Below are 27,646 nucleotides of genomic sequence, written 5' to 3' on the forward strand. Positions count from 1 at the left end.
AGTACTCTTTTAAAACAACATTTATTTTTACATACATTAAGTCGGATTCAAAATGCCTGAAACATACTGATTTTTGTACACATCAGTTATAGATAATTATTAATTTTATGGACAGTAAATTATACATTTTCTGCACGAATCTAAGAAAACAATAGAAATGATAAGCGTTTGTTATTCATTAACCACCTCGCAGTACACTACTATACACATAAATATTAAAAAAATCACTTTTATCTTAGGAATTTCATAATTAGGTTCATTCATATATATGTATATTTTAAATTAATTTCGATAAAAATATAGATTCTCAGTTATATTTAAACGTAGGTAGTAAGAGTAGGAGCGGAGTGCGGCGGCGGCGGCCGCGAGGTTCGTGCGTCCAATACCAACTCTAGACGAAGTGAGTTACTGCACTATGCTAGAGAATACCTAACAAACAAAACGCTACGGAAATCGAGAGAAATATTACGTTTGTGCTACGATTGGAAAAAGAATCTATGAGCTCTAGTTAAATGCCGTCGTTTAGTATTTTACTAGGAAGGGTACGGCGGGACTCGCGCCTACGAAGGGTAAAATGTTACCAAAATATCAGCAGACTGCGGCTGCGCTCTGAACACGACCAGCTCGCCTCGCACGCGCGCGTTCATCCACTTAACGACTATGAAGATATATTAAAAAAGGAGGAATCGTTCAATACTATTTTGTTTATTGGCAACGGACGTTACAATCTACTTATAAAGGGTTCTGATCACGCCAAATGATAATTTAACACTACGTTATCAAAAAATGTCCCTGCGTCCAAACGAAACTGTTGGTCTTTCTGAAAAATGCTTTCGTAAAAACCTTCACCAAGCCTGACAACATCAACGTGCCATTTCGTCCAGTTTTAAGGCAAAATATCCTTACAGGAAAGTTGATAATTATAATATCATTTGTGCATGTAGTCGGCAAAATTGACTTAAAACTCCATTTTTCAGAAAGGCAACTTCTCAAAAACCGCGGCAATCTCATTGAAATCAAAATACCCTTAACCATTACACCTTAGTAACTTGTAAACTCGACATCGACGCTGGCAGTATTTCATCTAAATATCGAAAAACATAGAAGATATGCTATACTACTTTATACATATTACATGAATCACTCGTTATTGCGTTTTTCTTAAATTGTACGAGTAAGGGAGGTTGAGGGTTGCCGATTGCAACAGTCGGTACAACCTATCTGCATTGTTGCATGCGTGTAACCCAGTAAGATAATAAGAAGCGTATCTATGCCAAGACTAGTCAGCTACCGTACAAGGTTTCGCTGGGCTAAGCTCGAAATTCAGGTGACGCTTTCGAAAATAAAAAGGATCACCCAAACACTACTCTTGCTATGATTGGTTTTTTGGAGTCTTTTTGTATTTTTTATTTCAACTCCAAATTTGTTACTTTTACGGGTATCCCGTGAAACCATATCGAAAATACAAACTGAGACATGGATGCACAGAAAAACCAGAAAAAGAGACCAGCGCTGGGAATCGAACCCAGGTCCTCAGCAATCCGTGCTGCGTGCTATAACCCCTACACCACCGCTGGACAGGAATCTAGACACGATTTTTTCCTATGCATACATATCTCAGGTTGCTTATTTCTTCTACGGTACTCATGCAGCAGCACTAGCGACATCTATGTTCCGCTCTCATCGAGAGACGTCACACTCTTTCGGAACCAACCGCTCACCCAGACAACTTGTCTTGAGTGTGACGTCTCTCGATCTCGATGAGAGCGGAACATAGATGTCGCTAGTGCTGCTGCATAAGTAGCGTAGCAGAAATAAGCAACCTGAGATATGTATGCATAGGAAAAATTCGTGTCTAGATTCCTGTCCAGCGGTGGTGTAGGGGTTATAGCACGCAGCACGGATTGCTGAGGACCTGGGTTCGATTCCCAGCGCTGGTCTCTTTTTCTGGTTTTTCTGTGCATCCATGTCTCAGTTTGTATTTTCGACTACTCTTGCTGTTAGAAAAAATATATCATGTTTGAGATTCGCGCAACGCAATCCTGACTAACTTTACCCACCGGTAAAGGACTTCGAAACGCATTCGCAAAGCAATTTTTATGTTCTATTTATAATCGTCTAAACCACAGAATGCGGGACGTATTTAGTTTATTTACAATTATTTCATGTCATGGAAAGCGTAATGGATTTTCAACGAAATGCTTCGATTTTATTTTCTTGATAAAAACTGCAGCGTACAATTTTGGTTTCCGTGCAAATTACTTACCCTCGGGTTTGCCAATTGACATGGACACCTCAGCTTGAATTAATAAAAGATAGCTATAAGCAAATGTTAGGGTTTTCTGGAAAATTAATTAAAAATCTGGCAAAACTGATCCATCGAAATTACATTTAAAATTATTTTATTTGCTCAAAGACTGTTTTGTTCTGCTTAGAAACCGTTTGATTTATTTTTTACCAACGAAGACAATTCAATTAAAAACATGAATAGTCTATGTAAAAAGATAATTGCCTATTGTTATGCAGATAAAAGATTTATTATGTATATTGTATTGTGAAATTACTTATCTCTTGTTGGCGTGATCCATTTACTTATAGCTTCTCTCATTATTCATAATTCTTAAAAAAAAACCGGTATTGTTCTGTCAAAGCATTGCTTTGTAACCTTAAGTTTTAAAGCGTTTTGCATTTATATTTCGCGTATTAAAGTGACATTTTATTTTTGCGGTTTCAAAGGCTGTTTTTAAACGGAATTTATCGTATTCCAACCAACTAGACCAGTGGTTCTTAACCTTTTAAATTGGATGATTATATCAAATCGTTGTGGCAGGGATCACCAACTTTTATCAGTGAGATAGGTATAGTAATTTATTTAATATTAAAATGTCTACCAAAACGACTTGTAATGCCTTATCGGATTACCAGCAAGGTTAAGAACCCCTGGACTAGCCGATAGACTGACGTCCTCGCGACTTGCACCTATGCATTACCCAATATTTTTGTCTCGCATTCCTTCATTTAATGCGATACACTAGAACTTACTTAAATAGCTACCAAATAGTTTTTTATTTTATTTTTAAGATACATATACAATAAGTTTAAGATGCCATGTTAATTTTAATTACACGATGGTTCTAAAGTAATGGTTGATTTGTGCGGAGGGAAGGTCGCCCGATTTTAGGTTAACTACGTTTACGGGGTAAGACAAGAGTCTCACGCCGGTACGCTGTTGCTTGCAAAACAGAGGTAGGTACCGCGTTGCCCAAACTTAAATAATCGTTGGCAAACTTAGACGACCTCCGGACGCAGCGCGGCCCTCCCTACATCTTCGTGAGACGTCACTACTTACATCCAAGTGAAACTTAATGATAGTCAAAAATAAATAAAATACAATTTCGGTAGTTATATATTTAAAAAATAATAACGATAAGTGTTACGTTTAGAAAAGCAAAATAGCATTGTTACTTTACACGATAGAAGGGCATTGCTTGCTCGTTATGACTCCTTGTTTATTGGTAACATCGGGTGCTCCTCGGACTCTCGCTATGGCACATAATCAATACCTCCAGCCCCACATTCTTATATTAAGGACCATATTGATTGGGCTAAATAATTAATATACAACGATTAACAACAGACGCCGTCTTCCGTTGGACGAGAGCACCTCGCCCAACGGAACACGACGTCTAATTAAAATTTTACATTTTACAGATTCACGAGTGAAATAACGTTAAGAATAGATCTTTCGTAATGTAATATAAAGATTTCCTATAATAGCTTAAGGGTAAGTACATGAACCAATTACTCTTTATATAAATAAAGATAATGCTATTTTTACTAATTATGTTAGAGTGAAATTGTTAGTAACATTTTGTACTTACGGCTACGCGTGTCCATCTTAAAAACAACGAAAAAACGTACAATCATAAGTTTATAACTATATACCGAATAATATGAAATATTCATTTAAATCAAATACTGCTAAGAATAAGAATTATTTCTCGACGCCGCATCTCATACGGTCGGCTGTATCTTTGGACCTTATTATTACTAAAAGCTCAGTAGGTATATTAAAAAATATTTAAACTAACGTAAAACTAAGCGAAGCTCATGCCCGTGTTATTATTTAGTCAAAAAATTGTGCTACAATAAACGTATCGCTAAACATGCTAACTCGTAAACGATACAAAACTATACCATCGTATTGGAAGACGTACAATTCATAAAAACTTAAAAAATAATTTGTAATCCTAACGAAAAATCGTTAACTGAAATAATATAATTGAAAAAAAAAAAACAATAACGAATAATTATTGAGAAAAATAAGCTAGATATAGTGAAAAAAATATCTTTGTAGACAAAAATATACAGACATAACAATTCATTTTCATAAAAGAAATTCTATTAATTTACGTAAAGGGTCATCGTGCTATAATAATCTATACATTTGTATATATTTGACTATAAAACTCCTGATGCACGTGTGATATATATTGAATAAAACCAGGTTCATATTTGTGTTGGTTCGAACCCCGTCAACGCTTGTGCAGAACCGCCTTAGTATAAGCCCGAGAGACGTTTTGAGCGCTGTTGCTTGGTATAACTGGCATGGTTGACATTTAAAAGAATCACCTCAGCACATCACTATTAACTTGCAGAGCGGTCAAACGTCAAAACAGCATGAATCAGGGTTAAAAATGTGCGTTGCAGCAAATATGCTTTTAATAAAGTAAGGGTATATTTTCAATTATTTTCCCGTCACAGCTTCTATAGAAGCCGTCTAAATAAATAGAATTTGGCCTAACTTTGAGCGTACTAACTCGCACCTTTATGTATGCTGGACTTGATGAAATCAATTATTTTAACATTTAGCTTTAGCTCGGAAAAGGGAATATTCTAGCCTCAGAAAACACCACTTTACATTAATGATCCTTAATATAAATAATGGTATTTACAGACACAATGTCGCTACGAGTTCTGGCCTTTCACATAAGCCCACACGAAGTCACTTGATAACATTATATACGATACGTACGAAATATTCCAGAATTATTATAGTGTCATATGCCAGAAACATGAAAATATTAATTGTTTAAGCGAAATTATTGGTCATTATTGTGAATTGACAACAATGATTTGACTATAAAATGTTTCCGACATATGCCAGTAGTTTACATATGCCATTTGGACGCTAGCTATAGAGGCAGATCGCGTTTGGCACTCAAAAAACCGGTAAAACAAACGCAAACGTCACAACCAACGTAACGTAATCGAAACACTAAAGCGGGTACTAAAAGAGGATTTAAATTTATGGCCGCTTAAAAATTAATTAATCTGTCATCTCCCAGGATAACAGGATCAAAGGAATTTGGGCACAAGTTTGTGCCTCTGGGAGAGGACAGGTTAAGGTAGCAATGCAACAAAACACGTGATTCCTACTAGCCAGCATAATATTTTTTTCTATTTGGTATTTAAAAAGTTGCATTCAAAAAGACTTTCAGACACAAGTCGGATAGGTTACATCACTAGATTGAAAAAGAAAACGCGTTCCGTATTCAAAAAATTGTGACGTTTCGTTTCGTCATCGAAGTGGCCAGCGCGAAAGGCTAAGGCCACACACTCAATAAATTCGAAGGTGCAATCAATCTATCTCTACCCGTTCCATAGAAATGAATAAGCACAGAATGACGAGCAGAATCGAAGGTTGAGTGCGTGGTCTCAGTCTTTGAACAAGCATTCGGAAACACCAGACGAACGGCTTGTAAATTAATATTCACTAAGGTAAACCATAGCATTTTATTATTCAAAAAATATGGAGGTTTATTTTTGTCACATTTTATGAAATATCAAGAAATTTAAGTAATAATAAAGTTACAGAAACAGTGTTATTTTACAGTATTTCTTTCCATCGATCCTTCCTTCTCTAACGCGTGGGAGAAAAAGAGAAATACTTTCAATAATTTGTCACTAAGGCCGGTAACTTTCAGCTAAAAATTAAATATCATAAAACAACAAGGTCACAATATAGTAATACCTACTCAATTTCGAAAAGTCATCGAGTGCTGTTCTTTAACACTTGAAACTTTTTAAAATTAAGCATATTAAACTAGCCCTATATTATCGGAATTGTAACATTACTCTCTAATATTTGTTGTCAATAAATTGCTATAGTTTATAAAGGTCAGAGAGAGATCACAGTGACACGGGTCGCGAGACCTCAACATCCAAACTACTGTCCGTGTTGAACTACTGCTCAAAACTAACTGAAACTGCGTCGATTCCGCATTCATTTTAACCTTGGTCGGTTAAGCTTGCTTATCAAAGTGGCATTGTTTAATTGAATTAAAAATAACCTATTTTTACATTGTTTTGGCTAAACATTTAATATAATGGCAGCAAGTACTGAGACCTTATTGTCTAATACACTTGGAATCACAATCGTTTTCACCATTTCTTCCTCTCACACGGTATAAGACGAGCGTAGAAAGAGATAGTGAATGCGATTGCGAACGCCAGCGCGTTAGACTACGACCTATGGACAGCGGACTATTTACTAAGAGTACTTAGTCTAGCCTAGAAATAAATGGGCCAATCAACTTTTTTACCGACACTAATCTGTCCGCGACATTTTTCAAACAATTGCAGATTTTTGTAAGTAAACATGTTTTTTCTGTGATTTAATAGATGGTGTACATGAATACATGTCATCCTACGTAAGTTCAACCTATTAAACCGTGAAATATCTTGTTGGAAGTACGATTTTTTGGTAACGCCAGAGACAATTTTGGTAACGCAGGAGACGCCCAAAGTGTCGGTAAAATAGTTGATTGGCCCAAATACGATGAGAAGCCTTCATTAAAATTATCTGAATAATTTCTATCATGTCACTATCAATCGCTGAATTGAAAGCAGTGGCTGAAAGCAGTTTATTAGGTCACCTGCACTGGTGTAAAGTGCACGCGTCGAGAAATCGATTTAAATCGATCAAAAAAAAAAAAAAAAAGGGTTTTTCTACTCGCGTACTTTAATCTGCGTATTGTATTTTCTCCAAAATCACACATTCGCTCTTTTTAACGCTGAAGCAAAAGGTACTGTTTAGAAAAATGACATTACGGTCTGCGCATATCATTAAAAAGGGATTACAAAAAAAAAGTCGTTATTCAAACACTTTGTCAAATATGACGTGATACAATCATTCTACTAATTCCTGATTGAAATGAGCTGTAACCTAGTCAATTTGTTGCCTTGTGATTCGTAAAAATTATTCAATACTTGAAGATGGAATCACAAATTAAAGATCGTGATACCTGTAGCAAAAGTTATGAGTATTATAATGGTAATGTTGATATAATTATTTGTCAATTACAGTATTTTTAGTCGTAGCAAATCATTTATTATCATCATAACTGTGTCAAATCTTTTGTTGTTTATAATACTATAATTAGAGATCCTGACTACGAAGCCTGAGGTCCCGGGTTCTATTCCCGTGTCGGGGCACATATTTGTATGAAAAATACGAATGATTGTTCTCGGGTATTTGGTGTTTAATATGTATTTAAGTATGTATCTATCTATATAATTATATTTATCCGTTGCTTAGTACCCATAACACAAGCTTTGCTAAGCTTACTTTGGGACTAGGTCAATTGGTGTGAATTGTCCCGTGATATTTATTTTATTTATAATGTCCACGCAATATGAGCTAGAAATAGATCGATTGGCTGGACTGTGCTAATTTCTGCCGTCGTTGTATAGGTATAAAGCTTTTTTTAATCGACTTAAACCGATTCCGCGCCCATACGCGCGATGTGGGAAGACACTTATCATGCTTATGACCACAATCTAAGCTAAGTTAATCATTCAATAAGTTTCTGTTAAAAAAATACATTTTGAATACAAGCTTTTTTGCTGACTGTGCTTGCATTGTCATCAAACTTACATAATTAGGAAAGTGGGACAAAATGTTGCAAGATTTGATCCAATAAACGGCAAGAAACAAAAGCTTCTTCACGTTGTTTATGGCAGCCACTTGATGTTTAGGTACAAGGTGCTTAAGCGACCAAGTTTCGAGTTTGCAGTTCAACAGGGCGTAGACAAGTTACGTAATACGTGTATATAAGTAATACAAATGTTGTAAATATTGCTGTGCCCGGGGGCATTTGGTGTCTTACGGTCGGCGCAGCGCGCTCCTGCTTCGCAGCATGGGTTTGTCTGCAATTATATAAAAGTTTGATATTTTCTGGTCTAAAAACTAGCTAGGTTAGTTTTTTTAAACATGGACATCCTTCGGAGGATTAATTTTGCCAGTGTTTAGTGGGTTTTGCCGTTGTACGGTAAAACATTCTAGAAAACGAAATATGAGAGCTAATGGGGGATGAAAGATGGCAGTGCCTAGTGCCTACTCATTTAAAAACTACTACAAGAAAATACACGGTGTACTCAAGTGAGGAAATGCACTATCGAACCATGGCTCGACAATGACTACCTTTTCAATTTTAAATTACTAATAGGTACTTAATTGTAAACTTTACAGAAAGTGCTCTTAAAACAGTCACAACTTATTTAATCAAAATATAAAGCAATAGTTATGAGAATTCTATGTTATGCCGATTGTTATAAGATTTTTAGATATTCAATATGTTTATTAGGTTTTAAAGTCTTGTCATTTAAGGGTCAATCAACTTTTTCTTATCACTCGTTGCTATAGTTACGGTCTCCTGAGTCACTCTTTAAACCGTAAGTTTATTGGATTAAAATATGCCAAACATACATTTTTGTGTTAGTTTTAAGCCCTTTTTAGGGTTCCGTAGCCAAAATGGCAAAAACGGAACCCTTATAGTTTCGCCATTTTATGAGTAAATAGCAGCCTAAGGTATAAAATATACCTAAACTTGGAAGATAGAATAGAAATTCCATATAAAATACGAAATCCTTAGAAAAATATTACTTAATTATTTCGTAATGGCTACGTAACCCTATTTTGGGCGTGTCCGACACGCTCTTGGCCGGTTTTTATGATTGGTCATCTACTAAGCATGTTAGTATAATGTGACACAACATTTCTTCTACCAAACTGTACTACTTTTGTCCCCTCGCTGACGGGACATAACAACAAGAAATAGTTGATCCACCCTTAACTACAGTTTACGTAAATTTTGAGTTGATACTATCAATATTAGATTTTAAGAGCTTTTACATGTAAAATATTGCAATTTATTTTGCAACCTTGTGCAGATGAGCGTGTACGCTGGGCAGTGTGCATTGTTTGATACCTGTGTGGGCGTGGGCGTGGGCGTGGGCGGTTAGAGCAGCTCGTACTGGCGCAGGTGCATGCGCTGTATGATGTCGCGACAGTCGTTGAACACGCGTTTAATGTTCTCCGTGTCGACGGCGCACGTGAAGTGCGGGTAGCAATAGTGCTTGCCGTCGCCTGACGCTGTGCTGATGCGCTGTAATAAAAAAAATGGCGTCAATAATAAATAGTAACCCTACTAATATTATAAATGTGAAAGTTTGTGAGTGAGTATGTTTGTTACTCCTTCACGCGGAAACGGCTGAACGGATTTGGGTGAAATTTGGCAAAAAGTTAGTTTATAACCTGGATTAAAACATAGGATACTTTTTATCCCGATATTCCAACGGGATAGGGATAAAATCTCTAAATAACAACTGCTGGGCTTAGAGTCATGAAATTTGGTATGTAGGTAGGTGGACGTCTGGAATAACACGTGGGCTACTTTTTATTCCGATATTCCCACGGGATAGGGATAAAATCTCTAAATAACAACCGCTGGGTTTAGAGTCATGAAATTTGTCATGGGTGTTTTAATTTAACGTCATCAGTGACGTTAAATTAAAACACCCATGACAAATTTACCACAATGTAATTTTAGGGAATTCCCTTGAGAATTTAATAAAATCCCGGAATTTCAATTCAACTGCTGTATCAAATGATTTACGCGTGCGAAGCCGCGGGTAAACGCTAGTAAAGAAATATGACAGGACACTTGACATCAATTAACCTAGTCCCAAAGTAAGCTATGCTTGTGTTATGGGGACTAAGCAACGGTTAAACATACTTAAATAGGCAGATACATCATCTCATCATCTCGACCTATATACGTCCCACTGCTGGGAACAGGCCTCCTCTCAGAACGAGAGGGCTTGGGCCGTAGTTCCCACGCGGACCCAGTACGGATCTGGTAGATACATACTTAAATAACGGAACATGAACTTAATGTGTCTCCGCCACGCGTGACGTCTAGACATTCATCTTCTTCAATCTCCCACTCACTCACACACACATTCTCATTCTAAACGCGGCGCGCCCGCTTAGCTCGATATATCGTTACTACTTTGAAAAAATCTCGTATCTCAAATCAATACGTCAACAAAATTTAACCTTGACGTAATGGTCATAAAGTGCACTCAGAAAAATTATCCATTTTGAATACGAGTTTTTTTTTAAAGTAGTGACGATATGATACCTACCGGCCGGCCCTACAACTTGTGACAAGTGTGACAGTGCAGTGTCAATCCAGCTCAATCCTCAGAGAAAGGACTTTCATCAGCTCAGCTCCATCACGCGGCGTCACCGCGTACCACGCCAGTTCACCACACGTAAGTCCTTTCCCATTTCTCCCACTTTCTAATCTCTCCGTCACGTGTTAGCCTAGCCTAGCGCTAACATAATACCTTGAGAATAGCGTGCATGTTTCGATATTTTTGACGACCTCGGCCGCTTCGAATCTGACTGCGACTGTACTTGTTACGCATGTATACTTACAAGGAACTCGTCCCGTATGAAGTACTTGGCACGCGCCACTTCCGGGTGCTCGCGCGAGTCCGGCGGCGCGTCCGGTGGGACCTGAGATTCACAAATAGTAGATTATACAAAAAGAGCATAAAACGAGCCACTATACCCGAGACGGTCATATAGCCGCCCGAGCCGGTACGGCGAGAGTGGATAGACACGTCGAGGGGAAAATGGGTGTTGTTATTTCATCTCCTCGCAGTCGAAGTGAAACTCACATTTATCCGTCAAATAAAATTAATCAATGGGTGATTAAACAGCCCCTAAGAGTCAAAAATAGTGGACGCTACTATACTATGCAGCTATTGTGTGTCTGTCTGCTACCTGGTAGCGCGTGAACTCGCAGAAGTAGTCGTCGAGCCGCGACTTGCCGGCCAGCACCTTCTCCGCGAGTAAGTCCTGTTTGTTCAGGAACAGGATCACGGATATCGTGCGGAGCCATCTGGCGACAAACACAAGGATTAACTTTAATTGTTCAAAATATGCGACATTGCAGGGATCATGGTTCTATCATTTTACGAGCGAAAAATGATTGCTGTAGCGCCCCTAGCGGACAAACGTCATAACACCTACGTCGATAAATTACAAAGCTATTACAAAAATCGCATCTTAATCGGTCCAACCGTTCTGGAGATAAATGGAAACATTCGTTTGCGCACAAACTTGCAGCCTAAACGCATACTTATGCCATCTCTGTTTTGTCGTGGGTAAAAAGGATTAGAGGTGAGACGGCTTAATAAGGCCAAATCCGTACAAAGCACCCAGCTGCACGTAATATCATGTGAGGTAGGGGTCAATCACGGTCAATTATATGTAAAAAAAAATCTTCCGACTACGTGTCCACAAGAAAACTAGAGATAAGGTTCACGAGTACCTATTTACTTTATTCAGCCCACACTTTTTTCGTTCTGTTTTTCGGGCCGATAATATTTCGTATTTTTTTAAATTCGGAAAAATAAATTTCGTGTTCTTTAGTAAACGAAATTAGTTCTTAGGAAATGTGAAATTCGGAGTTTTGAAAATTGAAATCAGCAAATTAGTAATAAAAAATATTTGTGACTATTCGGGTGTGGCCGTAGCAGCGGCAGCGCACCTGTTGTTCCATATGCTCTTGAAGAGGTCGAGCGACTCCCTGAGGCGGTTCTGCGTGGGGTCCTCGCGCAGCACCATGTTGTAGCTGCTGCAGGCCGTCACGAAGATGATGGCCGTCACGTCGTTGAAGCACTGGATCCACTTGCGACGCTCGTCGCGCTGCCCGCCCACGTCGAACATGCTGCACACACACACAGACACACACACTGTATTCAGGGTTTCTGGTTTCTAGACCTTTTTTTTTCAGCGTGAAGAAGTAACACTCACTCACAAACTTTCGCATTTATAATGTTAGTAGGATTTCCACGGATTCGGTGCAAAATCTCGAAATCTCAACTAGATATAGAGTAAAAATTGACACAGTTATTTTTTGAGCAGCGTCAATGACGACCACGATATAATTTCAGGGATCTGCCACAGCGGACCGTGCAAAAATATCTAACACACCCCACCAGCCCTATAAATAGAGTCGTATCAGAATATTATTGTGTCAGATATCGGTGCTGGTACCCACAGTACAAGCTTTGCTTAGTTTAAGACTCAATTGTCCTATTACTTATCGCACTAATATTATAAATGCGAAAGTTTGTAAGTCTGTTTGTTTAATTTATTGAATCAGGCGATAGTTTGCGGAGGTCCATATCAATGAACTAAAAGAATTTCTTTGCTTTTTTGAATTTTTTTGGGTGAGCAAAGAAATTCTTTTAGTTCTTTGTTTATTTGTTACTTCATCACGTCTAAACCGCTGAACCGATTTAGATGAATATCGGTATACACATAAGTTGCGTTCCGAGGAAGGACATAGGATAGTTTTATCCCGTGAAATTGCATAGTTCCCGCGGGATAGTGAAAACAGAATTCTACGCGAACGGAGTCGCGGGTAACGGCTAGTTTATAATATTAGTGAGATAATTATAAAGGCGTGAACTCACTGGAAGTTGACTTTGTCGACGACGAACTGCGTCTCGAATATGCCGGAGGTGAGCACTCGGCAGCGCAGGATGTCTTGCTCAGTCGGTGTGTACTGCGGCTGCTTTATCATGTGCACCTGGTCCAGGAAACTGGGGACAAACAGACGGTCACACTCATTTATAGCTATTTAGTCGGCAGATTTTATAAAAAGTATGATCAAATAATATATACGTCGCCGGGAATGCTCACATGTGCATTCGTACAAAACTCAGCGATTATTGGTCGTAGCTTCAATTCCAAAAAAGGAATAACGAAACGGTACCATAAAAAATAGAACATTACGACAACAGTATAATCTTGAGAATCAAACCGTCACTAAACAAATTTGTCACCTCTCAAAAATTACACTATAACATTTTAAAAGCATAGTTAATTTTGCGAGCTGACATATTTCGCTAAGTGACGGTTTGATTCTCAAGGTGCCATCTTTGAAAAGCTCTACAGGTGCTGCCACCTAGCGTGGAATAGCGCAAATATAATTGACAGATTGACTGCACGCTGTCTCTCTACAGCGGGCAGTGCAGGTCTGTGCAAATAAAGGATGTTGAAGTTTTGGGGCAGCTGATGATGATGATGACGAAGCTGTCGTGATTTTTTTTATTATGAGAGGGACGCAAGCGAGCAAGAGGGTCATCTGGGGAATGACCATGAGTACCAATTACTCAAGGAGAGTCATTGGTCCGTTGCCGGCCTTTTAAGATAGTATAAGCCCTTCCACAATCGTGTCGTCGTGTACTCACTACTTGGCGCAGTCTATGAGCTGGTACTCGTTGCTGCGCTCGTAGGTGCGCTGGACGCCGCCGTCCTTCCAGAGCGCCTCCGTGTGCTCGTAGAACTCCATCGGGTAGTCGAAGTCGGGCTGCGACGCCACGTCCTGAAACACGTGCCAATTGTGTCAACACGTGTGAGCCCATCATATTTATTTATTAACGTCGTTATTAGCACGGGCAATAAAGGTCTCCTACAAATACACATAGGCGTGCTTGCTTTTAATACGTATCTTCTCCAAAAAACGTGATTTAACCCTTTATAAGGCATTTATTGGCACATACTATCACAGAATTAAAAGCAGCTATCGATAACATACCTAGCAAAGGATGTTTTTAAAGCTTTTAAAAACATGAATATTGTAACTTATTACTAAAAGAGTAAGATAGAATTTCCAAATCAATGCATGTGGTCGCTAAATCGTCTCTGCCTTATAAAGGGTTAACATAAAAAAAAACTCCGAGCAAAACTCGATCCCCAGGTACTTAAGGTGACCCGCAGCTATTGTAGCTAGGGCGATATTATATCTCGGACGACGGAGGACGGCATGTTCGCCATGTTCATGTGTGTTGTGACTTGTGTGAAGACAGCCTTCTGGCGAACACAACGTAAAATGGCCGAGAAGATCATGGCGTCGTGTAATATTTATTTTATTTTAATTATTTATTTTAAAGTGATTATACAACTAAAGATTCTGAGAATATTTCAAATCTACTTGTTGCCGTTATTAATATCAAGCAAAATACGGCAAAACAGTCACGTTTGTTGTATGGGAGCCCCCCTTAAATATTTATTTTGTTCCATTTTTAGTATTTGTTGTTATAGCGACCACAGTAATACATAATCTGTGAAAATTTCAAGTTTCTAACTATTACGACTCAAGAGATCGACGACAGACGATCTGTGACAGACGGAGGAACAGACAGACAGGGGAGTATTAGTAATAGGGTTCCGTTGGCACCCTTTGGGTACGGAACCCTAAAAAAGAGGGTTAATAAGCTAGTTTACCTGAATGTAGTCAACGCGCGCTTTGTTCTCCGGCTTCTCCAATGGAATGGGCGGCGTAAGGGTGCTCATCGCACCGGTAATTGTCTGCCGACACAAAAAACGACGTTATAAACTTGAAGACAAATTATACCGAAGCTAAAGCACATTGAAAAATCAGAAAAGTATAGTAAATATAGTACAGGCCGATTCACAAAGAGCTGGCACGAATTGAATCCTATTTGAATCACTTCACGCAAATGAGTATTTCTCAAAAAAGTGCCCCGTCATCAAATTGACGAGAAATCACTGGCACTTGAGGTATCCCATCTTAGACCTCTAGGCTGGCAACGCATCTGCAATCCCCCTGGTGTTGCAGGTGTCTACGAGCGGTGGTGATCTCTTACCATCAGAGATCCACTTGCTCGTTTGCCATCCAGTCGAATAAAAAACAAACAGTTTTATCTAGAAATTATTAACACTAAGGACGAGATCATAAAACACAAACTGCATAAAATATCCAAAATTTCTTGACGTCAGGAAAACGTCACGAAGTCATCGCACGCTTAGAATTAAACTGACACAATCCGAAATATTCTCATTTTAAAACTAAACCAGATTCCAGAAAGGAAAAAGTCGTACAAATACAAACAAGTGTGGTGTCGGGTTAGAATTACACCTCTCCATTTCTTCCGTGGACGTCGTAAGAGGAGACTAAGGATATAGGTTAAGGTATACCGTAGGCGACAGGCTAGCAACCTGTCACCATTTTACCGTTTTTGCCCGACTGCCCGAAGGAGGGTTATGTTTTTGCCAAAACTTTAAACCTAAAATTACCAAAAGTGGCTCTGAAGCGGTAACGCTCCGTGTGCTCTGCCTACCCCATTTGGGAATACAGGCGTGATGTTTGTGAACGTGTGTGTTAAAGTGTCCCACTGCTGGACAAACGTCTTTTTTCCACCATTCGTCCCTGTCGAGAGCATGCTCATGCCACACTACTTGATATGCGTTCAAGCGTCCCGCCATCTCTTCGGCCTGTCTCTGTCGAGGCCATCCCACGGAACCCAACGTAGTAATTTGAGCCAGATAAAAATTACATTTAAAAAATACAGGGATTTATTATATCTTTGGTGTACGGTTGGTGAGGACCAAGGTAAAAATATTGTAGTCCGTCGTTGGTACTCACAAGTATCGCATCGCGTATGTTCTTCTTGATATCCTCTATCTTCTCCCGGCGCTCCTTGTCGGAGAACCCGTTGACGTGCAGTATACGCATCTGTTTGACGATGGTCGACTTGCCAGACTCGCCTGCACCCAGCAGCAGCAGCCGGTGCGTCGCGCGGTATAGCTGGAAACATAGCGACGCTTATGAGCTGCCTTACTTACAAAAATAATATAATAAGTACCTATATTGTAGTTGACTTAATTTTTTGAACTGAAAATTGTGTCGGTTTCGCTTTATTAAGCTAATTTTTTTAGTGTATGATGACTATGACCAGATGGTCCCAAAGAAAAACCAGCACCGTAGCATTTTTTTTTTCTTTCTCTTTTTATATCCACGTAATCGTCAGCAGCCGATGCACGCGCTTCGTTCCAGTCAACTTTAACTTAAACAGATCGATCGAAACTACTGCCAACGCGGGTTTTTAATAGCCGGGGAGAATCTGGCACTGTCTGGGCCCTCAATGGGGAATGGATGAAAAATTTAGCCACGCTTGAAACTTTCATATCAATAGGAATAACCTTTCTAATTAACAGAAAAAAATATCAGATTTTTAAGTACCATCAAGATTCGATTTGTAGCATTCGAACATGGCGGATGTAGACAATATCTAATTTTGCTATTTCAGTTTCTTTGGCTAGTTGAAGTATAATTTTGATAGTGTTTTATGCGGCGATTAACCTTAACAGTGAACAGTGATCACAAAATTCTATATTTCTCTCGTGTCTGACATTTCTTAATGCGCAAGTTGTGTCCACGTGGTTTCTGGAATTTTACTATCAAGTTGTAAAAACTACAACCACCGTACAACGTTCCTCTCAAAGAGGGTTTACTTTGACACTGGCGAAATTGTCCTATTAATTAGGACAGTAAAGCCATATTTTAAAAGAGAAGAAGAAGAAGTAGCATCAATTAATTTAAAAAAATGAAAGAGTTTTCTTTGCCGCCAGAATAAAAAGCATTAAAAAAGAATTTGTGTCTTTGAGTCGATCGTTTTGACAGGTGACACTTTTTACCGGGCCGAATAATACTGACATGGAAATACCGACCCTGTTTTTCATGTACACGCCCATAGAAAGTGACATGAATGAGCTTCTATGGGTATGAGTAGATGAAAAACAGGTTCGGTATTTCCATGTCGGTATTATCCGAGCCGGTAAAGAGTGTCACCTGTCAAAAGGATCGAGTCAAAGACACATAAATTCTTTTTTAATGTCTTTTATTTAATTCTGGACTATGGAACAACCCGTAACCGACCGGACTGTCGTAATTTGGCGGTAAAGAAAACTCTTTCATGATGCTACTTAAAATCTGATATTTTTTTCTGTTAATTAGAAAGGTTATTCCTATCGATAAAAAAAAGTTTCAAGCGTTTCTAAAATTTTCATCCTTTCCCCATTCCCAATTGTCCATAACGGATTTTTCCCGACTGTATGCCGGCATCTCAATAAAGCCCAGTATAAATCACCCTTTAAAAACTAAAATGAAGTAACTTAATTATAAGCAAGGATCCGGGACTTTTTTATGTTAGCTCGAATATTACAACCGGTCACGCCTCCGCGCCGCGCCGCACCGCTCCGCCACCGCTGTTGGTGGGTTTCAGGCTTAATAGGCGGATGCAGCAGAGTTTTTTTGTTTCGCCTTAAAGGTAGAAACCCACTGACAGCGGAGGCGGACGCGTGCGGCGCGGCGCGGAGGCCGTACCGCTCTGCCACCGCAGTCAGTGGGTTTCACGCTAGAAGTTCAAAAAATCACAAACCTGTTTGTCCTTCTGCAGCTGGCGTGTGATGGCATCGCTGCGTCGCTTGAGCGTCTTGGGGTCGTCGCCCTCCGTGCCGCTCTTACCGCTGGGTGATCCGAAGCACCCCATGGCAGACCAAGCTGCCCACCTGTGGGCAAAGAGACGGACTTTGAATATGGTGGCTCACTTATAAAGCGAAAACACATACCTACAGGACGGCCAGGGCTGTCTTAGGCTAAACGCGGGCCCTGGGGCACACAAGAACTTAGGGCCCTTTTAGAAATAAAACAATGAAAGATTTTTTTTTGCCGTGAATATGCTAATTTTTTTTATTCTACTGGATGGCAAACGAGCAAGTGGGTCTCCTGATGGTAAGAGATCACCACCGCCATAGACACCTGTAACACCAGGGGATTACCGACCTAGAGGTCTAAGATGGGATACCTCGTGCCAGTAATTTCACCGGCTGTCTTACTCTCCACGCCGAAACACAATAGTTCAAGCACTGCTGCTTCACGGCAGGATTAGCGAGCAAGATGGTGGTAGCAATCCGGGCGGACCTTGCACCTGCAAATATTTAATATAAAAAAGTTAATATTATCGGCTTTCGGGGGCCCTGGGCACAGACCCCGTGTGCCTTTATGGTAAAGACGGTATTGAGGACGACCGCGGGTCGGGAGCGGGTCGATTCAGGAGTGCGGCGGGCCTATTTTCGTGGCTGTGTATAATATAAACATCGCGGCGCCCGCGCACTACCCGCCCCGAACCGCCACCAAATAATTAATTATTAAATAATCATATTTTCAAGGTAAGCAATAAAAAAAATGGGTGAAAATACTTGGTAGGCTGTATGGGCTTTATTTCTTACGCCTTGAATAAAAAAACTGTTTTAAACCTTAACTTTCAGTCATAGTTTTTGATTAGGGCTGCCATCTCTAAAATTTGGCTACCAGGACAAGACGCGTGAAAACCCCGGACATGTCAACAGGTTTATTATAAACCTGCAGTAATAATTTAGTAAGTCTTATTTTACCTTATCACTAATTGCATCTAAACCCGGACTGAAACCGACGCCCTCTAAACTAGGACAAATCCGAAATTAGATATATTTTATACCTAGATAGTTTTGAGTCTCGGGTAAGGACATAGGATAATTTATCCTGAAAAATTGCATAGATTCCGCGGGATAGCGGTAAACGAAATCTACGCGGACGGAGTCGCCGGGCAACAGCTAGTAATAACTATAAACAAAAATTGACCATAATGAGCATACAAATGTTTTTTTTTACCTTCCTTCCATATCCACAAGTCTCTCACTCAACCTCGTATATGTATTCGAATGTTATTCGAATTACTTAATTTTTTTTGTTCGAGCACAAAACACAGATAGTTCAGAAGTCAATCTCCATACAAGTGCGCTCGAGCAACGCACACATAGACACTGCTCACGGACACGGTATCTCGGGCCGGTTGGGACCAGTGCGAGCGCGAGTGCCATCCGCTTGAGACACGCGTCTGTGAACTTTTTTGTGCAATAATGGAGCAACAAAAAAAAAGTTATTATAACTGTTTAGTGAACGGTTGTTTAAATTAAATAATCGTGAATTTCGCCAATATTTTCTGTGACAAATTTATAATATAACAATGACATTAAACTTAAAATATTTTAGTTATTAATTTATTTTTCCATTCTTCCCGTTTCATTCTCAAACAACTAGATAAGAGTGCCACTACCACGATAGTTTTTTGGTGCATAAGCCATAGTTGAAATCCTTAGAGCGACCGCCGAGCGTAGGTATGAAAAGTGAAGTACATACAGGAGATTGACTTCTGAACTATCTGTATTTTGTGGTTCGAGGTTGAGTCAGAGACCCGTCGATATAGTTTATTTTTAAATACCCGTCTTTTAAACAACGCGGCAACGTATAAAACTGTTTCGACCCGAATATCTCTCTTAATTCCTGCCTTCTTTCAATTAATACATTCCACGACCTTTTCCTTCAGCCGAAACTAAAAAAAAGAATTAGGGCATCTTCAAACCGCCTCACATTTTGAAAGCCCATACCAGCAGCAATTGTTCGTACTAATGCAACAAATATGCTAATCGGCTCATTATACCATAGACCATTGTTGCTGTCGCCGGCGGAACACCTCGCAACTAAACAGGCCTATCTTCCGAAATAAATAACTTCAACTTTCAATCATAATGACACGATTTAAGCTTTGAATTAGAAAGTTCGGTGTTTACAGTTGGAACGGTTTGGGGACGGAAGAGTATGTAAAGCGATTTCGCTAACTAATTTGATCTCCAATGTGTTTTGGGAACATTCTAGAAGAGGTTTTGAAGCTTTAACAATTAGACAAGAAAGTTTTTATAGCAACTACACTACTTTACTTTGGATCTCAACTAAAACCATACACAACTACGTCTGTCCGACACTTTGCTATAAAATGCGGAACCTAACAGGTCCAACACCTTCAGAAACACTGACGCGTTTCGAACTATATACTAGTTCATTATCAAAGTTTGCTTAGTAACTATCACTAGGTATCATTCAACCAAACAAAACGAAAGCATGTAAAAAAATATTTGTTTACCTTTTTTTAATATTTTACTTGGGGACTACATTTCAGCGGTATTTTATGGCCGCGAGCTATAAGTGGAAGCGGGCATAGACTGGAAGTCTATGGGGGAGGCCTATGTCCAACAGTGGATGTCTTACGGCTGAGATGGTGATAGGCTATAATGTAAACTACTATTATAGCCGCTATAAATATATTTACACTTTGTTTTGCCAGTCAAAAAGGTAAACCGTAACGGCGAAGTACAAACACGTCCTCACTGAATGACCTTTGACATGCGATTAAGGACCTTACCTTAGCACCCCCTAGCTAAAGCTAAGTTGCATTTTCGAGATTTATCAGTTAGGTGTTTACTTCACCGTCGCGTTGCTTTAGACCAGGGTTTCTCAAACTTATGGCTCCACGTACCCCTGTTAAAGTTTCTAGATGATAGCGAACCCCCCCGCCCCCCAAAGAAAGTAATAAAATTGACTGTGGATAAACTTGTGACTCTTCTGGTGTGCAGGTGTCCATGAACGGTAACGCTTACCATCAGCGATCCGTCTGCTCGTTGCCCCCTATACCATAAAAAAAAAAAAAAAAACTAAAAACAAATAATACAAAAATACTCCAAAAACTAATCTTAATCATCTTGCTAGTCTTGCAGCCTGGTGGTTTTTGGAGTCACGTAAACCTTGTCGCGAACCCCCTACCGTCGAATAGCGAACCCCTAGGGGTTCGCGTACCCCACTTTGAGTAACCCTGCTTTAGACAATTAGCATTATCGTAACAGCGTCCGACACCGATATCGGATCGGATGATGTGAAAACGCTCTAAGGATTCTGTTTGTGGCTCGCCTCGCCGACAATCGCAAACAGAGCGTTTTCCCAGAAGTCACAAAGCCTATTTATTGACTTCAACAATTTACTGGATGATAAAAGAGATAATGCTAAATCCGGTTGCATGACAATTTTTTTTGAATAACAATATTTCAAAATAGTATCATCATAGTGGTGGTATCAAAAGGCCGTGGTGGCCTAATGGTTTGACCTATGGGCCTCTTCAGCATAGGATCGTGAGTTCAAATCCGGGCTCGCATCTCTGAGTTATTCCAAATTTTAGTACGAAAATACATTTAACATTTACCACGAGCTTTACGGTGAAGAAAAACATCGTGAAGAAGTGGGTTAAAAAGAAATGCATACGAATAATGAGCCAATCAAGACGTCTCACACGTGTATAATATGTATTTTTTTAATTATCCATTAGACAACAGATTTGCCGTAAAAACTGTCATACAATGGTACCGTGAGAACCGATTGCCTCTACAAGTGTTCTATATATAGAACTGTTCACTAATTACACTATGTAAGTAGTTAATCAGTAATTATGTACGTTAACAGCTGATACCTTCTTCGTTTTATACTCGAGAAGGGATTGTGATGTCTGATGCCTTAAGGTGAGCTCACAGAGCAGTAGGTACAGAATTGACCACCTGCGAGTTTTACCCTTCGCTTCTATGGAAAACCCCTAAAACTCGATTTTAATGAAAATTTGTACTTTAAAGTTGAATATTTCACAAACAAATCACTGAGACGAAAAATCGTCTTAGTAACCCCCTAATGGTTTTAATTTAAAATACCCCACACTAGGGTTGGATGAGGAAAAAAAACCCCTACTTTACGTCCATGGGAGGTATAAAACAAATTTTTTTTTTTTAATTATTCATTGTACCATTTTGTCAGGATAGTTTTCATATATATCCTTGCAAAATTACAGCTTTCTAGCATTGATAGTCCCTGAGCAAAGCCGCGGACGGACAGACAGACAGACAGACATGGCGAAACTATAAGGGTTCCGTTTTCGCCATTTTGGCTACGGAACCCTAAAAACCGTATTCATGCGCAGTAGCTAGTTCATTTTGGCGAGAATAAAATCTAAGTATTTTATTTTTTTAATTAATTGATACTACAGAAAAATCTGATATTTTTTTCCAATGACTAGTATAAGCTTATTCCTGTCGATAAAAAAATCAGCCACTTTTAAAAATTTCATCGATCGCCCATCATTCCATAAATTGGATTTAATTAAGTAAGTAAATAAAATTTGACCTTGGTGCGCAAGCGCGTTTGTCGTTTTCCACATAATATATCTCGCGGCACTGTATGATTCTGTGTCGAGTTGTCAAAAAGTCGTATCTATTATTGGTTCTAGAACTGTTTTAATTTGTACTCCAAAAGTCGCCAGATAAACCATTTTTGTCGTCAAAACTTTTTTGCGGTCGCTAAGATTTAAGCAAAAGTCGTCACTTCTAGGGACTAAGTCACTAAACTGGCAACATTGATAGCCGCTGCGGGCCCGTCGCGGGTCCGACCCGCTCTCTGTGTGAATACAACGAGCCGCGCGGCTCACGCGGCGGACACGACCCGACCCGCGCACGCTTTCTGTGTGTGTTGCCCTTAAACCATATACAGTCATAAGCCCAATCAAAGTATCTCAGTATTTTAAATGCAATAATCTGCTCTCAAAAGCTATGGATATATCAGTGATTCTCACTAAAATGATTCATCAATTTTAACCCATTCAACTATGCAGTTACTCATAGGTTTTTAACATATTAGTCAAAACATTGTGAGGCTTTTTAGTAAATGTGGTGTGGTTTTGTTATTGTAAATAAGTAAACTAGAATACTACATAGGCCTATCATCATTATTCATCATATGTATTGGTCTATGAATGTCCTACTGTATGGCACAGGCCTCCTCTCAGAATGAGAGGGCTTGGGCCGTAGTTCCCACGCGTGCCCTGTGTGGATTAGAAACTTCACAGATACAGTTGAATTTCTTCGCAGGTGTGTGCAGGTTTTCTCATGATGCTTATTTTATAATAGTGTTTGTTTTTCTAACTTAACAGGTTTGACCATGCAGCCTATATATTTTTTAACTGTCCTTATATCTGTTTCTCTGTATGCCTGGCTTTATTTCCCATCCAGTCCAGTTTTTGGTATTTTCATCTAATCAAATAATTGACAAGATTACATTTTTTTAACACCTGTACATTACTACAAGAATCAAAAGAGTTATGCCTCCTGAACATGGGAAAATATTTATTATAATTTATTTCTCCATATTTAAAAAAACACATAAAAAATATATATATCTGAATATAATAGATAATTATGTTTCCTTTGCTTTTTTCACCAGAAAAAGGAGCTGTCATAATTTTGACAATGTCTATGTCAGATTTATGTGTTTTTTTTAATAGAGACTAGACAAAGGTTATTATAAGGATCTATTGTGTGGTAGTTTTGGAGTTATGCCCTTTTAGAATAAGCACATCTTAAAAAATTAGTAATAAATTAATTTATCGTATTTAATTGTAGCGAAATTTTAAAAATATCAGCATCTTTCTCTTTCCAAACAGAATACAGAGAACGAATCAAATTATAGTCTTAGAAATATGTAATCTTGTCAATCTACAATGTTTGAACATTGTTGAAAAGGAACTCTACATGGGATTTTGATCTTTGTCCAGAGGGTAGAGACAGGTTGCATGTGTTTTTTGTTATAACTGGTGTAAGTATAATAGAAGATAGCCCCGACTAACCCTCGTGGTCATTTAAAAGCACTGTTCCTGGTGTGCCTGCAACTGAGTAAAAGCAAAGTAACAAGACTGACACTTTGTCTGATACGTCTTATTACTATTTCAGTACATTTCTATCTCATGACATAATTTATCTTGTCTCGTTGGCTTTGCTTAAGACAGAAAACACCTCTAGCTCTCAATCTTGACAGCAAAACTAGTAAAAAAACACGAGGACTTAAACTCATAAGTCCTCCTGTACTTCACAAAGTACAAATCAATTGTAAGAATAACTGCCAAATGTACTTGGTGAATTACTAACACTATATATGGATGAAATAACGTCTGAAATAAAGTTTAATTATTATTATTATTATAGCACAAATTTTTCAATGAAATATGAACTTTAAATTAATGTAAGTAATTTCCAAAATCACAAACTTAGAATTCTCAGCTCCGTATGTAGAACTATGAATGATAAAAAAACTCAGGACTTACGAGGATAAATTAATCATCACAACACAATCACTTCACAAGTCTATTTTTAGCACAACAATGATAACATTAAGAGATGTCAAAGAGTCTAATATAAAAATGGGCTAGTCTAAAATGTAAATACATTGCTGATAAGGATAAACTTGTTGCTGCCTGCGGCGCGATCAGAATTGATAGCAGTTTTAAGGAGATTTATCTTCTGTCTGAATTCAGAGGACATAGGTACTAGGATATGACATATACATAAATATAAAATACTTATAATGAAGTTGTATTTTTTTTTCAATTTGGAAGGTGTCAGATAATTAAATTCCAACATGACAGAAGAATTAAGTAAGAAGCAAGCATGAAACATAACATAACTTTTAATAACATCTTATGTATTCTGTACCTGCAATTTTAAAGAATGATCAAAAACAAAAATTTTAATAAAATGTACCTAGTGGTGGACATAGTAGTAAAGGTAAGTCAGAAATAAAAGACAAGTATGAATTTGTGCTAGAGTTTCCCTGTGAGGCATGTATAGTAAAGTCAAAGGTCTATGTAATCATAGACAGTTTTCCTAACTCTTTTACTACTATAGCTCAGCTACTGACTCATATTTATACATCCTCATATTTTCCTGCAATGACTGGTTAAATCAAATCTAAAGCCTGCCTGTTAAACTAAAGCAATTAAAAAAAAAGTTAGAAGCCCTAATTACTTCCCAGGATTAAAAGTTAATGAATAGTAATCAAATTAGAAATGATGAGATGTACAACAAAAACCTACTTTTGCAATAGAGAATACACACTTCATCTGTCATCTTTGGCATTCTTTGGTTTGGCTGTCATTCTTTGATATGGTGTAGTGTAATGCAAATGCTACTTTTCTTATATGAACCTGTAGAATACACCTTTATAAAGAACCATACTATAGTATAATCTTTTGTAGCTCCACAATTCAAAGAAGAAGTGTGAACCTCAAACATTTGTTTTTATAATTGGCCATTTTCATGCAAAGATGATTATATCCATATTTTGATGCTGTTTTATTTAAAAAAATTGGAACAGAGGGACATAGGTATATAGCTCACTTACAGTTTTAATATGATATTTTTAAAGTGTTACAAAAGCATAAAATCTTGGGACTGTTATGCAGAATCTGGGACTATTGGCTGCCTTACTCAATGATTTAATTTAAATAGAGATTTAAATTATAAATTATTTAAATTTAACTATAATATGGAGTTTACAAAGCCAAATAAAATGCTCAAAATAAGCACATATGAGTCAGCTCCTTTAGACATTATTAAAGCTAATTATCAGATATACAACTGCCATAGATGAGGTTGGCAAAGATATATTAAACATAATAATTCTTAGAGCATTGGCATAACAACATACCTACATAATATTATTTTAATTTGAATAATACTTTAGAATGTTTGAAGGTAGGTTCCGACATGGGAATTATTACAGTTGACTGACTGAAATATACATTATACTGTAAACAAACATACATATACAGAAATTATGTTACTGGTAAATCACTGAATGGACATTAGTCTGTATAAAATTATTACACAATAACTAAAGCTGAAATGAATGATATTATGCAATTTTCATAATTGGTTATACTACTTTTGATGGAAATAAAAATCAATTTAAAAATCCTTAATAAATAGCAGTGGAAAATAAACAAATAATTTGTATCTAATCTAATTCAATTTAAACATAGAAAACAGAGTTCAGGAGAATCAATAGACTTTGATTATAAATTTTGATCAAGAAGTACTAGGCAGGAGAGGAGAACTCACCAGCAGGTGGGAGTGGCGTTATCCACCGTGTCTTGGTTGGCCTGCGAAGGAGACTCGGCTCCCCGCGCGCCGCCCGCCACTGACGAAGCCGTGGTGCCGCGGCCGCTCACAGGGCCATCCTCCCCGCGCCGTCCCTCACAACCACACTGATATTACCTCCAGGACAACGATACCACTACTCGCATCGCTACCTGAAACCACCATATACCACATCAGATCACCACAGAACACAACACCAGACGCAGGAAGCTAGCTGCACTTCAGAAGAACCGCGAAGTCACGACTCAGGGAGAACACTGGTATCACACTCGCGAGGCAAACCGAGCGCCAAAACGCGCTACACGGTGCTCCCGTACCCATCCGCGCGACCGCGATGAGCCCGACCGTGTTCACGCCCAGTAACACTGAACTACAATATCTTACACGAAAAAATGGCAACCTTCATAAATTTTGTACGGACACATCACACACTAACACTGTATTATACTGCCATATTTAAACTTTCACAGGTTAATTATAGACCAGACGTTACTATTAACGCTTGAACATAAGTAAAAGCTGAGAAAATAATATTTATAAATAGCTTCAGATTATTTTGATACAAATCTAAATCGGTCTAACATCACTGCATACACACCCTCGATTCGGGCGGAGTAGATCCTCTTCTTTCTCTTTGCAATACTTTTAACATACGAAAACTAGCACGGATTAGTTAATAAGAGTACAATTAAATGACCTACACCCTGATAACTACAAAGACATTTTGTAGCAATGACAGCAATCCGTATCGGCTTCACAGAACCTGTGAAAAAATCAACATGTCGCCAAAAGGTGTTTTATCGTTGATATTTCAGGAGAATAGAGATAAAGGGGCGTGGTCAAACACAATCGAGATAATTTATTACTGTCAATAAGGTTCATAGGATTTAAATATTATTATTATATTATTATATTTAATAAATCGAATATTTACATTATGTGAATAACAGAAATAATAATTACCTTTGAAATTCAAAATGAGCCAAATAACAAATTATAAACTAGTGAATATTATCTAATATTAGTAAATTAGAATGAATTTAAATGAAAACTAAACTATATTAATAAATTAACCCGAAAAGTTCACGAAGAATATATAATAATAATGTAATATACAGTAAAGTTTAACTTGATACTTGACAGGATACCTGGCGAAACAAAATCCCTTGAATAGCCAGACTTATAAACAACACTTTTTTCAAACTTTTATTTTTCATTTAAATATGGTAACATCGTGAAATCCGTCATTCTGAACAGCTGTCATGTTAATTTGTCAAATGATGACAACCAGGGGGGGACAGTCGCCTAACCGTACTAATTCATGTCGATAGCGCATCATCTAACCTAAAAGTCAAAGATTGTTGTCAGATAGATGTCCTGATATCATTAATTCTTTTGTCATATATTACCGCAAAGAACTTTAATTTGATTGACATGATTGAATTTCTAATGTCACATAATTGTATCGCTCAGTCGTACACATAGTGTAAACCCTCTATGTCAGGCCAGGCTCACGCCAAGGACAAGATGGCTAATGGAACTCAAGTGCTCAGAACACATTGCATGCGCAAACGGAAA

At 38.3% G+C, this 27,646-nt stretch overlaps 1 protein-coding gene across 2 annotated transcripts; it reads right to left on the bottom strand.

Moving 5' to 3' along the window:
* Window positions 1-5: 5 nt before the first annotated feature.
* Window positions 6-26,868, bottom strand: Galphas (G protein alpha s subunit). 2 transcript variants are annotated; one of them, XM_074106595.1, is made up of 12 exons: window positions 26,766-26,868; window positions 26,030-26,216; window positions 17,611-17,740; window positions 15,816-15,977; window positions 14,654-14,737; window positions 13,618-13,751; window positions 12,838-12,966; window positions 11,907-12,086; window positions 11,138-11,255; window positions 10,787-10,867; window positions 9,273-9,449; window positions 6-8,211 (listed from the first exon to the last, which is right to left on the bottom strand). In XM_074106595.1, the coding sequence occupies exons 3-11, from the start codon at window positions 17,719-17,721 to the stop codon at window positions 9,303-9,305; spliced, it is 1,146 nt and encodes a 381-aa protein (XP_073962696.1). In that variant the 5' UTR covers window positions 17,722-17,740; window positions 26,030-26,216; window positions 26,766-26,868; the 3' UTR covers window positions 6-8,211; window positions 9,273-9,302. The 2 variants fall into 2 exon arrangements, with proteins under 2 accessions (XP_073962696.1, XP_073962695.1); XM_074106594.1 differs by having other exon boundaries at window positions 26,030-26,220; window positions 26,667-26,868.
* Between the last annotated feature and the right edge of the window lie 778 nt (window positions 26,869-27,646).

Source organism: Choristoneura fumiferana, chromosome 24, assembly GCF_025370935.1.
Source record: "Choristoneura fumiferana chromosome 24, NRCan_CFum_1, whole genome shotgun sequence".
NCBI lineage: Eukaryota > Metazoa > Arthropoda > Insecta > Lepidoptera > Tortricidae > Choristoneura > Choristoneura fumiferana.

What these genes read in the sequence shown, in the direction of transcription:
- Galphas (XM_074106595.1), bottom strand. Translation starts at nt 17,721, where the DNA reads ATGGGGTGCTTCGGATCACCCAGCGGTAAGAGCGGCACGGAGGGCGAC. An exon ending in CTCATAGACTGCGCCAAGTA is followed by an intron (nt 12,967 to 13,617) that starts GTGAGTACACGA and finishes GTTTGTCCCCAG; the next exon opens with TTTCCTGGACCAGGTGCACA. An exon ending in TCATACGGGACGAGTTCCTT is followed by an intron (nt 9,450 to 10,786) that starts GTAAGTATACAT and finishes TTTTTATTACAG; the next exon opens with CGCATCAGCACAGCGTCAGG.